Genomic DNA, 15,044 nt, shown 5'->3' with positions numbered 1-15,044 from the left:
GCTACCAGCAGCTCCATGCTGTCTGCTGGGGGTTCAGCCATATGTGATTTAATGATGCGCCAATAGGCATTTATCTAAATCTGGTACTTTTTAATTCATGGCTGGTCAGGGTGACTTAAATAAGTAGAGACTGTCCTTTACCTGGAAGACCTCAAGTTACATTATTATTATTATTATTATTATTATTATTATTATTATTATTAACACTGAAAACTTTAGCTTTATCAAAGCTCTGTATACACTGTTCACTACAGGTGCCAAGGATGTTCATACAATTAATAAATTGGTACATCATATATAAAAACATTTAGAAACAAACTCTTAACATCATTTTTGTGAGTGTGTGAATCCAAACTGTGCCAGGTAGACATTTCACTCTGGGACAATTCGATTTTGTCATTTCAAAATACACTTTCTTCTTTGCAGAAGAGCTTCCGAATGGCTTTTGTTTATTCCCTCCAGTTCAGCACTCTATAATGTGCGGTCAAGGATGTCTATTGAGCATTAGTAATGGGAGTCTGTGCGCTCCATGCATGGCTCCATGCATGGCTTACTCACAGGTCCTCAGAGCAGTTTTGGTTAAGAGAAGGCTAACTTTGACTTTTTCCATCCTGGGAATATTGCTGTTCACCATGTCAAACTGGCAGAAGTTTGGTTTTTGCTTATAATCTACAGTCTATGTACACCTAATTTAAATCTACTCCTGTCAGAATAGGAGATTGTTGACATTTATGCACATGCTAAATGTGTACCTGTACTTTTATATTTAAGTGTGTATGTCCCTTACTTTTCTCTATTCCTTTGTCTCTTTAAAACACACACACACACACACACACACCTGCCTACCTTCTCTATCACAGACATAAAGCATCCAAATTAATATTCAGCGCTTTTTGTTGATTTATTGGCTCCACAGCAGTTTTGTTGAGAGCAACACACAATGTTCAGCTTTTTATCTGACTCATGCAATATTCTCTGCGCCCACGCACTCACGAAGAGCACACAGTGGGTACAGTTCTGGTGGCATTTTTGCACACTATATTGCTGTTTTTGTTTCCTACAGAGCAATAAGGCATCATTTGTTTCGTTACACTGCCATGTAAACATTTCCTTTTCTTAATATTTGTTCTGTAGCTGTTTCCTCAAATGTCATCATTACAGTCAACAACATGTACCTTTTCAAAGTGTTTTACCGACTACTTATTTTTTCCCTTCCCTGCAGGTGGACAACCGACCTAAATACTATGGAAGAGAGTAAGTTGGCCTTTATCAGTACTTTATGTAAGGCATATTCCCTCAATTCATCTCCAACAGTTAGGGTGGTTTGGAGTCCATCTCCATCTACCTTATACCATTCATATCTCCACCGTTTCATCTAAAGTTTCCCATAAAGGTAGAAACATAATTTGTGGAGGAAGTATTGCTTGGATTTAAAGTATTTAATTTTTGTGAAATCTCTACACGGCTTTTCATGTCCAGGTACCATGGGATGATCTCCAGAGAAGAGGCCGACCATTTGCTAAGTCAGGCTGAAGGCAGTTACCTCATCAGAGAGAGTCAGAGACAGCCGGGCACCTACACACTGGCTCTAAGGTAATGCTTGTGTATGCTTGTGCGTTTATCAAATTTAGGGAGATCCAGACAATCAAGAACAAATGTGGTGCCAATGGATATGTGTAGGCTTAAGTACTGGAGCAGGGATTCCAGTGTGTTTATTAGGAAATTAACCACCACAACTAGAAAAACAGTAAACTCAGATCAGAGTCTGGAAAATCTTGAAAGTCAAAATCTGGAGAACAAAACCTGTTTCTGATTAAAAGTTCTTTATCAAATGGAATTCGCCCCATGGCAAATTATCAACAGTTTCCCTTGTATGATTTAAGATCAGCCCATTTTTTTGTTTGTTTTTTAAGACATCTTAAATTGTTCTTTTTGTTTGAATATTTCTTGGTCCATGGAGCAACGAGCAAAGTTACTATTAGATGTTTTATTTTATTTTACGAGTCCTTGGAAAGTAAGCCAAAATATATAACTAAAGACATTTTGCCTTTACTGTGTGTGTGTTCTGCTTCTCCACATCTTGTGAATCCCCTGAGATCTTAGTAGGAACTGTTTTTTCTCGTTTGTCTATGTCTTTATGTTTTTGTGTGACAAGGCAAGAAAAAAAGATGTTTTCACGCCACAGGTGCTGTGAGGGTTTAAAGGCAGCTTTTGGAGTTGTACGCTGCTCAGGCTGAGGCGCTCATCTCTAAACTCACATGGCTCCACACACCTTTCCTCATGGGGAGAGGTCAAAGTGTGAGGGAGGGAAAGTTTGTGAAAGCTGTCTGAGATATCTCGCCCTGATCAGGTTACCAAATTTGGTCGATCTTGTGTGTAGGGTTCATGTTATGTTATATTATTCACACAACGTTTTGACCCTCAGGCCTTTTTTCAAATCAAAAGGTGTCAGAATAAAAAAAATAAAAAAAAATATATATATATACAACCCTTGGTGTGCATTATTTTTTTTATATTATATAGAAGTTTGAAATGCCTGAATAGTTTGTAAGAGTGTCAGTAGCCAGTTGTGCTTGAATGTGAGCTATCATTTTAGGTGTCATACTTTGAAATGAGTGCATGGTACAATTTTAATTTGGTTTTGGGTCATTTTGCTCTATTCATAGCCATGCCATTCTTCCACCTGCACACGTTCCTCCCTCTTTTATTGCCTCTACTATCCCTGTGGTCATAATTACCTTCCATAAATACCCATCATAAACTAGTGTCCCACTCTGGGTCGGCAGAAAAAGAAAGGTTGGATTTTTGGGTTAATGATCTAACGGTGCCGTTTTATCTCGCGGTGGTTTCATTGGAATCCACCATAGAGCAGATAATGTGTTGGCCCAGTTCAGAGTCTGTCTATCACAGAGTTTGTGCCATTTTTGACTCTGTATTATCTTAGTAAAAGGCTGCAGCATTTTTGTGCTGAACATGAGCAGAGGTTGTTTATTCTTTTGTTGTATATTTGTTTTGAAGCTACCTTCCTTTAGTCCTTTTTTTGCGCCATTTAAAGCAAAAAGCCAGCCAAACTTGTCATTTTTTCATATATTGATTTGGTTCCAATCTTGTAATTTTTTATCAAATTAAAAATGAATAGAACTAAGATTCTAAGCATTAAGCCAGATGTCTACTTGACTTCCACTTTAAGCACCCAGTCTGCTCCTTGACAATCTTGAAGCTTAAGCGTCTTCCTCCGTTCCTTCCAGGTTTGGGAACCAGACAAGAAACTTCCGTCTTTACCATGACGGGAAGCACTTTGTTGGAGAGAAGAGGTTTGAATCCATCCACGACCTGGTCACAGACGGTCTCATCACACTCTACATTGAGACAAAGGTGTGTCCATGCGTCGCTCACTCTTTCTTTTTCAAACAGACTCTGCTAAAAAACAACAACATGAGTTTCTGCGATGGCTCTGAGAACAGTGCTGCACAGTTCAAACATACCCATTAATCTGTGCTGTACTCACTCAATGGAAATGGTAATTATGGATGATTACAAAATGGAAGCATTTAAAGCTTTCAGCTTATGTTTGCCAGACATTCATCTCGACTCACAAATGATGAACCTTTGATCACCACTTGTTTACTCCATCATCTGAGTCCCTGGTTTCCTTCAAAATAATCCCTGAAAAATAAGTAACATCGAGATGTTCTTGAGCTCACTCCCCATTAAGTGTTTATCTGTTGTTCTAAGGGGACATAGTGGTGCTATTGAATTAAGAATATTATTGCAAGACTGAATCTAAGTACAGTTGGTTTCACAGGCACAAAAAAATAATCATTTACACTGATAGGGGACCCTGAAACCTTGCTATTGATATAAACATGTGGCTGTCATTTTAACAGTAACCTTCTCTTCTGTCAGGCAGCGGAGTACATTGCTAAGATGACCATAAACCCCATCTATGAACATGTGGGCTACACCACCCTGAACCAAGAGCCCACCCTGAAAAAACACCTGCCACAAAGCCCTGAGGCCCCAGATGGACCCGCACCGGCCAAAGACGAGCGTAATGCTGAGGAAAGGGTGAGGACAAACACACACGCGGGCAAAGTGTCCACTAGACTAGATGACAGCATTTTGGCAAGGGGTCATTCATTCAGGAAGTATCTTCAGCTAAAGAGTGAAACAGCGGAGCTTTTTCAGGCTTCTTAATTATAAACGTTAAGCAGTAATCTGATCTTCAACACTTGTTACACTCCGCAAGAAATATGGAAATATAAACTGTGTAGGCCAACAGCATCCTCCAATTGACATATGTTTCTGGCAAACTGACCTGAAGGCTTCCGTGTTTTTGAGGGGTTGGTTTCAATAACAAATTGAGTTGTGTTGGCCCAGAGTATTGGCAGACCAAAGAATATCCCCTTTCGGAAACTACAGTCTACAGGCCTTAGGCCTTAAAATAACCGTTATTACACATTACTTGGATGGGTGTTTTGCAAATTGACTTAGCATGTTGTAGAAGACAAATTAATGGTGATAATATGGTGAGATCAGTATGAGTAGAGACATTGACAGTAAAAACTAATGTGTAGAAACCTTAAGGTTTTTTAGCACGGATTGATCCAGAGAAGGAGACTACACTTGCGTCTTTAAATCCAGAAGACACAAGTACGGAATGTTCTGAGTTTGTGTTTCATTTCAGCAGAGGTGGGTCAGTCATTTGCAAGTGAAAGATGAGTGGATTTACGCTGTAGGCCGTATGCAAAGTCTCCTGGAACAATCAATCTCTTAAAGTTACTGGACCTTACCTACATAAATCAAGGTTATGTAAATCATAAAGCAGTAAATGTTAGCATATATACCATTATAATATTTCCAGAATGTTGTAAAAAGTATAAACCAACAATAAATGTTAAGAAAAACTGCAGAGAGTTAGAATAAGGTAGGAAAGTTGCTGTGTGTACAGTACTAAGATGGAAGGATGAGAGTAGAGAAACATGGTGAAAGGAGGAAGAGAAGAAGGAGGAGGAGGAGGAGGATGGATGCAGAGGAGCGATGGCCTCAAGCCAAAGCCTCTGCAGCAAAATTACATAACAGCAGTTTGCCTGCAGAAAGCTGCCTACTAAGTATTCAGGAATCGGATTGGTTGTTGGCTCATTAGTTTCCATTCAGCTGTGAGATAATTGGTTTCTGTGATTAGTTTTTAACCCAGAGGACAGGCAGAAAGGTTTTGGTGGAGCTTTTTTAGAGTTTGAAAACAGAAGTTTGGAGATGGGAGGTTTACTTTGCAATGCAGGAGCTAACTCGTATGCTAATTACTAAGCAACATTTAATGTAACTTTCCGTTCTGCAGCTACAGTTTGTGCAGGTTGGTGCATGAAAATGTGGCAGGAGATTCAGATCCACACACTCACTCACACCCCCACACACACACACACACACACACCAACACCAACAGACTCATAACAAAATAGGTGTAGTGTGTGCAACGTGTTTATCTGCCACACTAGCACTGAGGCCTTGTGTGATCTGCAGTGCATGACCACCTAGACTGCAACTCGTGTGTGTGTGTGTGTGTGTGTGTGTGTGTGTGTGTGTGTGTGTGTGTGTGTGTGTGTGTGTGTGTGTGTGTGTGTGTGTGTGTGTGTGTGTGTGTGTGTGTGTGTGTGTGTGTGTGTGCGCGTGCGCGTGTGTGTGTGATGGGGGTGGTCCTGTGTACGTGTGAGCTTTCATAATTGGGTGGATTTGCAGACAAAGCAGTATGGCTGTGACATTGAGACCAGAGGTGGCTTTCTGTAGGCCTCTTGACAGACAAGAAAGACATATTTCATGCAGCGAATTGGCTTTTATCATGGGTTAAAGGCTGTTTTTATGGTCTCTGTGGGTTTGATATAGATGTGGTTCTGGTGATGACTTTTGAAATTTAAATTTTTTTGGGCCTTGTTGTGAGAGTGAGGTCACTGGACGGTGACAGGAAGTGTTTTGGTGAGAGGAGACGGCAAGAACCAGATTTGAATACCTTTTTATTTGGCAGAAAATACAGAAAAACTCTGCATATTAGGAGCTTAAAGGGCCAAAGATATGAGTTTGTTAAGCATAACTAGCTTTTTTCCTTTTCCTGTTGTTTTTTGAGTATGTCTATATTCTTGGTGCTCTTTTGTTATCCGCCCCGCCATTCCCACACAATGGAACCATGACATATTCACTGTGTTGGGTGTATATAAGATGAGGATTAGTGATTTGAAGTTGTAGTTGCTTGTGATAATGGCATCGACTGTTAAAAGAAAATCCAACGTAATTCAAATTTCTTTTTTTTATTGTAACGTTTGTCATGACCTTTTCACAAAATACCATTTGCAGTAACGTGTATGAAATGAAAAAAAAAACTAAAATAAGATCAACACACATAGCTTGAAGCTTGTAGATCTATCTCACACTAACAGGATTTAATACAGTCCCACTGCTTGTTTGTTGACAGTTTTGCTCAGCCTGAAAATGTAAAAAAGTCCAAGCATCCACCCACCAGAGGCACCACTCAACGAGAGACCTCTAAAGTTCCCTTCTTAAGTGACAATTTTGCCTTAAACTGTTGTTATATAATTTCAGTTTTATGTTTTAAGATAATGGATGACCAGGGCCAGCAGCTGATAGCGGTTGTTATTGTTCACAATGGACAAGAGAAATCGGGAAACAACGGAGCAAAAACAAATTGATGTTGCCGGTAAAATGACTAAAAAGTAGAGGGGAAAAAAACATTGTGAACGAATGAATCAAGTAATAGATTGTTTATCATCCACATACACACACCTCTAAAGTTCCCTTCTTAAGTGACAATTTTGCCTTAAACTGTTATTATATAATTTCAGTTGTATGTTTTAAGATAATGGATGACCAGGGCCAGCAGCTGATAGCGGTTGTTGTTTTTCACAATGGACAAGAGAAATCAGGAAACAACGGAGCAAAAACAAATTGATGTTGCCAGTAAAATGACTAAAACTGTTTTTATATAATTTCAGGTGTAATAGATTGTTTATCAGCTTATCATTTTTCTCCCTCTCTTTCTCCTACTCTCCTGAGACAATTGAGGTAGCAGAAATTGGTGACGAACAACAACAATCTCTGTACTCTGATTGGCTTATCCTCCTCTCTATGTGACCTGTTAAATTCACCCATTGCTGCACCGTAGCTCAGCCTCCCCCTCCTCTCCTTTCTCTCTCTCCGCCTTTATCACCCCCCTCCTCCACTAGTTCTGCCTGGTGAGTGTGTGGAGAGAAAGAGGATTAACATATACACACACACACACACACTCCAAGCCATGTGGGCTGAAGCGCTCACCTACAGGAGACTGAGAGACAGGAATGCACATTCTGCAGCATCAGTCTGGTTTGAAGGATTTTGGGAACGCATCTAAAGAAGATTTATCAAATCATATTAAGGGAACTTTCTTTCACAATTTATTTATTTTCTCTTTTTTATTGGCTGGCTGGCTTTTGTTGTTTTTTTGTTATGAACTGGAATTGCACCATGCAGCCCCATCACTATGCAGAGCAAATCTGATTGGCTGATCTTTGTGGTGCTAAGACGGCAGGATTGGTGCTGTGTTGGCGTCTCGGTTTGGGATGTTGTTGTCAGCTAGAGCTTTGAAATGATTTGAGAGTGTAGTTGTTGTACTTATTCCTGTTTTTATGGCCTGTGTTTCCTTTTGGGGGTTCATATTCAGTCTGATTGTGTGACTGTATTTAATGGGATTTTGGTCACAGGGCCAGCATTTGATTTTAACCTCCAGTGTGAGTTGAATTCACACCAAAACTACAGATCCCGCAATGCCGAGCCGAGAGTCACATGTCGTTAAAAGAGGTAAAAAGCAATCCCGCAGGCGAGCCGAGAAGGACACGGGTCAGAAGGGCTCTTTGTTTGCGACAGCTTTCGGTCTGAACGCAAGCGCTGGTTCAATTCCATCTTTGCCAGTCTCCGACACCACCTCGGACCCCAGCACGGGCTCTGGGACCCGTTACAAGCGGGCACCAGCCCCCTCCAAACCCACCTCCCCCGCTTCCACCTTCTGGCAACCAATCAGATCTTTTGCCCTTTCGCAGCTCACATCGCTGGTGCGGCGGGCCACCCTGAGGGAGAGCGACTTAGCACCCAAATACGAGAAGGTCCACAACTTCAAGGTGAGCTTCTCCTTTGCACCTCTATCCTGTCCTGTTTGTGTGTGTGCTGAATGATGCCAGAATCGCTGATTCAGCTCATGGGGTCTTATTCAAATTCACCTCAAAGAGCGGAGAGCACATTGGGATACACACACACACACACACACACACAGAGAAACACACATTTGTGCATTTACATTTCAGGTTTTGAGCCTTTGTTTAGTGCTTTAGATTCACAGATTTCCATTTTATAAGTAGCCATTAGTGAGCAGCACAAAGGTCAGAGCCATAGTGTGCTGAGCTCAGGGGGAATGTGGACACACACACACACACAAACATAAAGAGCACTGTAATATGCTGGAGGTTATAAGCATTTATAGTGATGAGAGCCAATTTATGCAACAACAAAAAAAAGCAGATTAAAATTCAGTTCTGTAATTTCTATAAATGCCCTTTCAGCACTCCTATTTTGTCTCGATAATTTTCTTGTCGTCTATTATAAAGATTGGTCACATGAATATATCACGTGTTGCGAATTCTGTGATAAATTTATGTTTGAAAATATTCAAATTGCTCCTTATCTCTGTCTGTTTAACCAGGTTCATACGTTCAGAGGCCCCCACTGGTGTGAGTACTGTGCCAACTTCATGTGGGGTCTCATTGCCCAGGGAGTCAAGTGTGCAGGTAACACACACACACATAGACACACACACAACATAAACAAATCCTTTGTCACACATATTAGTGTGTAATGCGCTTTTCTTTCAATCCAAAAAAAGATTCAATTTCTGTTCTTCTTTGCCTCCTACACTGTGTTCAACATGTTGCGCCTCTTCTCTCGTAAATCGTGACTCAAATCTGGGACAGCAGGCTTAAAGTTAGTCACTTTTGTTGTTGACTCATCCGCTGTGTGTACCATGGATTTAAAATGTTAAAACATCCAATTTGGTGCCAAAGAACACTCTGTCTGTGCGATGAACTGTTCCTCTGCAACGCCTACGTTTTAAATGCACCTTTCTTGGTGCCCGGAATGCTCAACTCCGACCTACGGCCCTTCGCTGCATGTCATTCCCCCTCTCTCTCCCCTTTCATGTATTCAGCTGTCCTGTCAAATAAAGGCCAAAAATGCCCAAAATATTATCCTAAAAAAATGCACCTTTCTAGTTATAATGCTTTAAGTGTCAGATGAAATGACATCATACTGATATTACTGTTGAGTCTTCAAAGGGGTGTGAAGAGCTGAAAGCAGTATAATGGAGTACAGACACACTTTTTATGTAATTAAAAGCCACACAGACGTTTTCAGGTCAAGAGTGGACATACAATAATGTAAAACTATTCACTTTTATACTCTCTTTCTTTGTCAGACTGCGGGTTGAATGTCCATAAGCAGTGCTCCAAAGTGGTGCCGAACGACTGCCAGCCAGACCTGCGGCACGTCAAGAAGGTGTACAGCTGCGACCTCACCACGCTGGTCAAAGCCCACAACACCAAGAGGCCCATGGTGGTCGACATGTGCATACAGGAAATCGAGGCGAGAGGTAAAGCATTGTGTTTGCTGCAAAATTTAAGAGCGAGAAAGAGAGAACACCCACGAGGCCACCATATGTATGCAAAATGTGTGTGTCAATGGTATAAAGCTGTACGCAAGCAGAATAAATCCCACATTTGAGAGGGGGAGTGCTACAATTCTCCCCCCATGGGATCTGAGTAATCATAGGGGAGCAGCCACAACCAGGATTTTATTGACTACAATTCAAGACCTGAGTAAAACTAATACCCAAAATCAATAAAGACACCTGACTTGAAGTGATTGAACTTGACAGGAACTTGACAGGAGCAGGAGAACAATTCACTCCCCATCCCCCACTCTGTCTCTGTCGTAGTCTCTCATCAATCTTCACTGCCGTCCGTCTCTCTTCAATTATATCTCATCTGTGTGTATACTACTACTATCTGTATCTCCTTCAGTTTAAGCAATTTAAGCCTTTCTTTTGGAACAACCAGAGAGCAACCATTGTCACAAACACATTGTTGTATAACAGCATTCATCAGCTGCAGACATCTACAGAATAATCAGCCCATTTGAGCAATCTGCAGTACTGTAGTAAAGAAATGAAGTAATCGTTTAGTATGTGTAATAAAATAGTAAGAAATATGTTTAATCACAACAATTTTCAGTTCACTTAATTTATCAAATTCAACTTTTGTTGTCTGTCTCAGGTCTCCAGTCAGAGGGTTTGTACAGAATATCGGGCTTCAGTGAGCTGATTGAAGATGTCAAGTTGGCCTTTGACAGAGGTGAGTGTCCTGTTTCTTTTTAAAAAATGTCTTTTTTAGGATCAGTTAAATAGCAATACAGTTCCGAAGGCAAATATTCCATAATCTCACTGACTCGTGTTTTTTTTTTGGATTGTTTGTTTAGACGATGTATTGACTGATTTGCTTCACAGATGGAGAGAAGGCGGACATTTCCTCAAATGCTTACGAGGACCTCAACATTATCACCGGAGCCCTCAAGCTCTACTTCAGAGAGCTGCCTATTCCCCTCATCACATATGATGCCTACCCACGCTTCATAGAAACAGGAAGTAGGTCTTTATTCTTTATGTACCTTATTACATAACATGAAGAACGAATGGAAGGGCAGTTTGGAAACCAAGCTGAGCTTTTGAAGGCACTAGGCAACACGGACAAGGTGTCCGTCAAATGCTACAAATCAGAAAAATGTGAAATGTATTTTCATTATTGTTATTATATGATCCTTACGTGTTGCTTTGGCGTGAGATAGGCTATGTTTAGAGCTCCTGAAACACTTGTCCTTCACTCTGTGTTCATTTTGTGTGTCGCAGAGATTGCAGACCCGGAAAAACGTCTGGAGTCTCTCCACGAGGCCTTGAAGCTGCTGCCGCCAGCTCACTGCGAGACGCTGCGATACCTCATGGCTCACCTCAAGAGGTCTGAACACACAAGTCATGGTTTCACTCCATCACATACCTTTAGTTTTAGTAGCTAAGTCGTTTTAAATTCACCTTAGTGACGGGGGTTTAATCTCTAGATTTATTTCTAGTTTTGCGGTAAGGAAAAGGCAAAGCCGTTTGCCTTCCTTTTACACATACTTTCCGTCCTCTCTCTCTTTCCAGAGTGACCGAGTACGAGAAGGAAAACCTCATGTCCAGCGAGAACTTGGGTATTGTCTTTGGCCCGACACTGATGAGGGCCCCTGGGCTGGACGCCATGACGGCGCTCAACGACATCCGATACCAGAGACTCGTGGTGGAATCGCTCATTACCAACGAAGACGTGTTGTTCTGAGAGGAGCGAAAGGGAAAAAATTCTTCCAACAAGGAGAGGAAGGACAGACCGATTGGGAAGCCCTCCTGTGAAAAGATGGAAGAAAAAGTGGACTTATTACAAGAAAATGAAGAAGTAACATGCAAGATACCTGGAAGAAGGGTCTTGATAGAGAGGACAACAAGGAGTGTTTTTGTAAGGAGTGGATGGAGGGAAGAAGGAAGGAAGTGACTATTTGCAGTGAAGGAATTGATTAAAAAAACATGGTGGAGAAGAAGTAGACGGAAGGATGCAGTGTTTCCCTACATTTTAAATGCAAAACTCAATCAACAGACTAGAAGCTTCCACAGAAGATCAAAAATGTGTAATGTTGTACAAAAATTGCCCAGCCTTACTTTATAGAATTAAAAGGGAAATATGTTCTCTATCCTAAGGAGAAATTAATATTAGCATTGCAACATTACTTTATTTCTGTAGGGAAAACACTGCGATCCATCTTTATGTTAAAACATTACTTAAACGGATGCCTTGACAGTTAGTTTTTTTTCACCAGACTTATTTTAAAAATCAGCTACATTAAAAAGCTTTCTTAGCATTGTTTTCATTAACCATAGAAACCGAATGAGCCACAAGTGTCACACTGTGGTTTCAGTGAAAAATGCAATGAAAATTTTAATCAGCGTTTCCCTACAACTCTGGTGGTAAGAGATTAGTTTGTTTGCTTTGTGTCTCATAGTGTCAAGATATAATCCTCCTCAAGAGAAGAAGAAGAAGAAGAAGCACTGACTTCATAACAGTAGACAGCTGAATGAATGAATGAATGACCCATAATGCTAACTCATTCCTCTGAATGGAACTTAAGTGACTTGGACCTACTATGTTTTCATTACTCTTTTCAACTTCTTTACTTTACAGCTCCCTCTTCTGTTCCATTGACTGAAGTGTAATTATACAGCCATTTTACACTAAGTAGTTTTGAGTTGCTTACAGAGAAAAAGTAATGCAGGCTTACTCTTGTTTGTTTCATATTATAAGCTTTTGTTGCTGTATAATTACATAACAACTGATGGAGTATTACATTTAATAGTTTTTCTCATAGTCCCTGATCCAATCCTGCGTTCTTTTACTTCTCCACCTGCCTGCTTTGCCTCTGAAGGTGAAACATTGCACTTTTTAAATATAAAGTTCAAAAGGAAGCTTTGGGAACTTTTCTGAAGCAGGCTGTCAAATACATTTTCCTCCAGAAATCAAGTTTTTTTTCTAGTTCTTAAAATTGGCACATTGTCTCCACACAGCTCTAATTCATTGGCAGATGGTGAAGAGAGGAACACATCATATCTGACTTAACACAACATATCTGACATAAATGTGTTAAACAGTGCTTTAAGTTGTTTATTGTTTCTGTTTGTCTTTTGTATAAAGCAGCATTGTAAGTAAGTAGTGTTAACAAGCACATTTTGTGGTCAACATACTAATTGAAATCCTTGATTGCTTTCCTGGATGCAATTCAACAGATTGAAATAATAATTTAAGGTCAGACTTTATCGGCCTGAGTGGGATAAATTAGACACTTCAGTACCGAGATGGGTTTTGGACATTATGTGAAATTTTAATATCCCAAAATGTTAAGCAAGGAAGCTCAATGAAGCAAAAACTCCTAATGTTAATTACTCTGTATTCATGTCGACAATTAAAGTGCTAATGGCACTTCCTTCTCTTAATGTGCTAGTTGGGCCAAATTGGGACTCCACTGACAGGTTTGGACAGATGATACAACTGTGAATTTGTGAGAAATAGTATTGCTTACATGTAAGTACAGCCAGTTTGGTGTATTAAGGTCAAAATTATATTTGACCTAAATACAAGTTATTGTAATCAAATGCCATACATTTGACAGTGTCTTCCAGATTTGTGAAGATGAGCTACTGGCTAAACATTCATTTGCTGTACTGTTTTGACCGTGCTCTGATGTGATGAAAGCAGTATTAATTGTGGGATGAAGTTTCTGATCGTCTGTAATATGAAGGAGTGTATTTGCTATGTTTTTGTGTTTTTTTTAACTAGTGCCATTTGAAAAGGGTAGAGGTGTTGGATGCCTTCTGCACATTACCCACACTTCAGCTAACACACTAACCGTATTTTTTTCATTCATTTCTACCCCCATTTCTGTCGGGGGGGGGGGGGTCCACTGATTTACTATTCCTAGTGCTCTTCATGTGCAGGGCGGTGACGACCCACCAGACGCCAAGACCCAGTTCACTGAGCAGAGTTAGGGCTGTAAAAGAAAATCAAGCGCACCGATCCATTGCTGGGTGCAAAATGGATGTAAGATAAAAGAAACATCACCATTTTTTCTAACAAATCTTGATTTTAGTTTTTTTCCACGTCTTCTTTATTTTAACCGTTTTGTTGACTTTATGTTGTACTAACTACCATCAGCCTAACCCAATGTCAACATGTGAGCCTTCAGTGATCTGTGACATTTGAAATGTCTGTTTTTTATTGTCATTGCTGTAAAGTATTTCTACATGGTTTATGCATGGTGAAATTAAATTATTAAATGTGGCTCTCAGTTGGTGCATGTCTAAATTTTGTTCAGAACTGATTCTCCAGCTGTCACTTCAGAAAAAATATTGCTCCTCAAACAATTCATAGCCAGCAGTGAACCAAACTTGTTCCAATAGCATGAACGTGTTTTGTTGTTTTACTTTTTTAAATAGTGTGCCGTTTTGAAGTTGAATTCTGAAGTGTGTTGTACCCTTGTACCGACGTTTGATCTCATTTGTGTATAGTGCAGATAGGGGCCGGCAAAACAGTGGGAGCGAGAAGCGCGTTGTCTCTCTCGGGTGGGCAATAAGAGGAACTACAGGAGCCAATACATTTCATTTGGTTCTGTGCGAGTGTTGTAGCATGCGTTGGGCTGTTTTTAAGAATAGGGCTTTATTGGGGCCATTGAACGATGTTGTGCTCGCGTCCAAGTCGTAGTTATTTGCCGATGTCTGGTGATATAACCAGGAGTGTACTGATAAAAAAATAGGTGGGTAAACTATAAATTTTGTGATGAGGTGGACCATGAGGTGGTCACTGGTAAGGTTGGCCACGGCCTACCGATGTATCCTGATGACATCGTTATAGGCTATACCGCTATCGCTATACGCTATCATTTGATGGTACCAAGAGTATCACTGGTTCCCTCATAGGTCACACAATCACTATTTCTTGTTAAAAAGAAATAATACTGTTGAAATCTGTTTGTCTCACCTCTTTTCCTCCCTTTTCCTCATCTCCTCTATCTCCCCCCTCTCTATATCTCCTCTCTCTGTGCGCTCTGCATCCTTGTCTGTCTCACCTCAGTCTGTAAAATGAAGTTTAAATGGAGAAAAGACAGCAACACACCACATCCTGTCAAGTAGCCAGTCACATTATAAGGCCTATAGGCTAACCCTTTCAGACAAATCATTAAATAAATTATTTAGCATGCATTCAATGTTTTAACTAATAGGTGTAGCCTATCTACACCTTTAAGTTAATACCGTCTCTGTACCAGTACCATTTCGAGAAGAGCGAGGGTGGACTCCCCCGTCAACCATTTCAAATGGTAGCCAGTCAGAG

The 15,044-nt window shown here is 40.4% G+C and overlaps 1 protein-coding gene across 2 annotated transcripts in view; it reads left to right on the top strand.

Annotated features, from left to right (window-relative positions):
• LOC116674189 (N-chimaerin) overlaps positions 1-15,044 on the top strand; it is a 20,618-nt gene that overhangs the window by 4,077 nt on the left and 1,497 nt on the right. Inside the window, exons 5-15 of one of the 2 annotated variants that reach the window (XR_004328007.1) lie at positions 1,223-1,254; positions 1,480-1,593; positions 3,249-3,375; positions 3,907-4,068; positions 8,082-8,159; positions 8,738-8,822; positions 9,506-9,679; positions 10,362-10,439; positions 10,592-10,729; positions 10,991-11,096; positions 11,282-13,259. Coding sequence is in view for 1 of the 2 variants with exons in the window: in XM_032506720.1 (XP_032362611.1) it covers positions 1,223-1,254; positions 1,480-1,593; positions 3,249-3,375; positions 3,907-4,068; positions 8,082-8,159; positions 8,738-8,822; positions 9,506-9,679; positions 10,362-10,439; positions 10,592-10,729; positions 10,991-11,096; positions 11,282-11,453 (1,266 nt within the window). In the remaining variant the exon portion in view is untranslated. Of the gene's footprint in view, positions 1-1,222; positions 1,255-1,479; positions 1,594-3,248; positions 3,376-3,906; positions 4,069-8,081; positions 8,160-8,737; positions 8,823-9,505; positions 9,680-10,361; positions 10,440-10,591; positions 10,730-10,990; positions 11,097-11,281; positions 13,716-15,044 lie in introns of those variants that run through there. The other variant, XM_032506720.1, reaches the window with a different exon arrangement.

This window comes from Etheostoma spectabile, chromosome 24, assembly GCF_008692095.1.
Source record: "Etheostoma spectabile isolate EspeVRDwgs_2016 chromosome 24, UIUC_Espe_1.0, whole genome shotgun sequence".
Taxonomy (NCBI): Eukaryota; Metazoa; Chordata; class Actinopteri; order Perciformes; family Percidae; genus Etheostoma; species Etheostoma spectabile.
The sequence above is the reverse complement of the archived record's forward strand: the minus strand, read 5'-3'. Positions and strand labels throughout refer to the sequence as shown.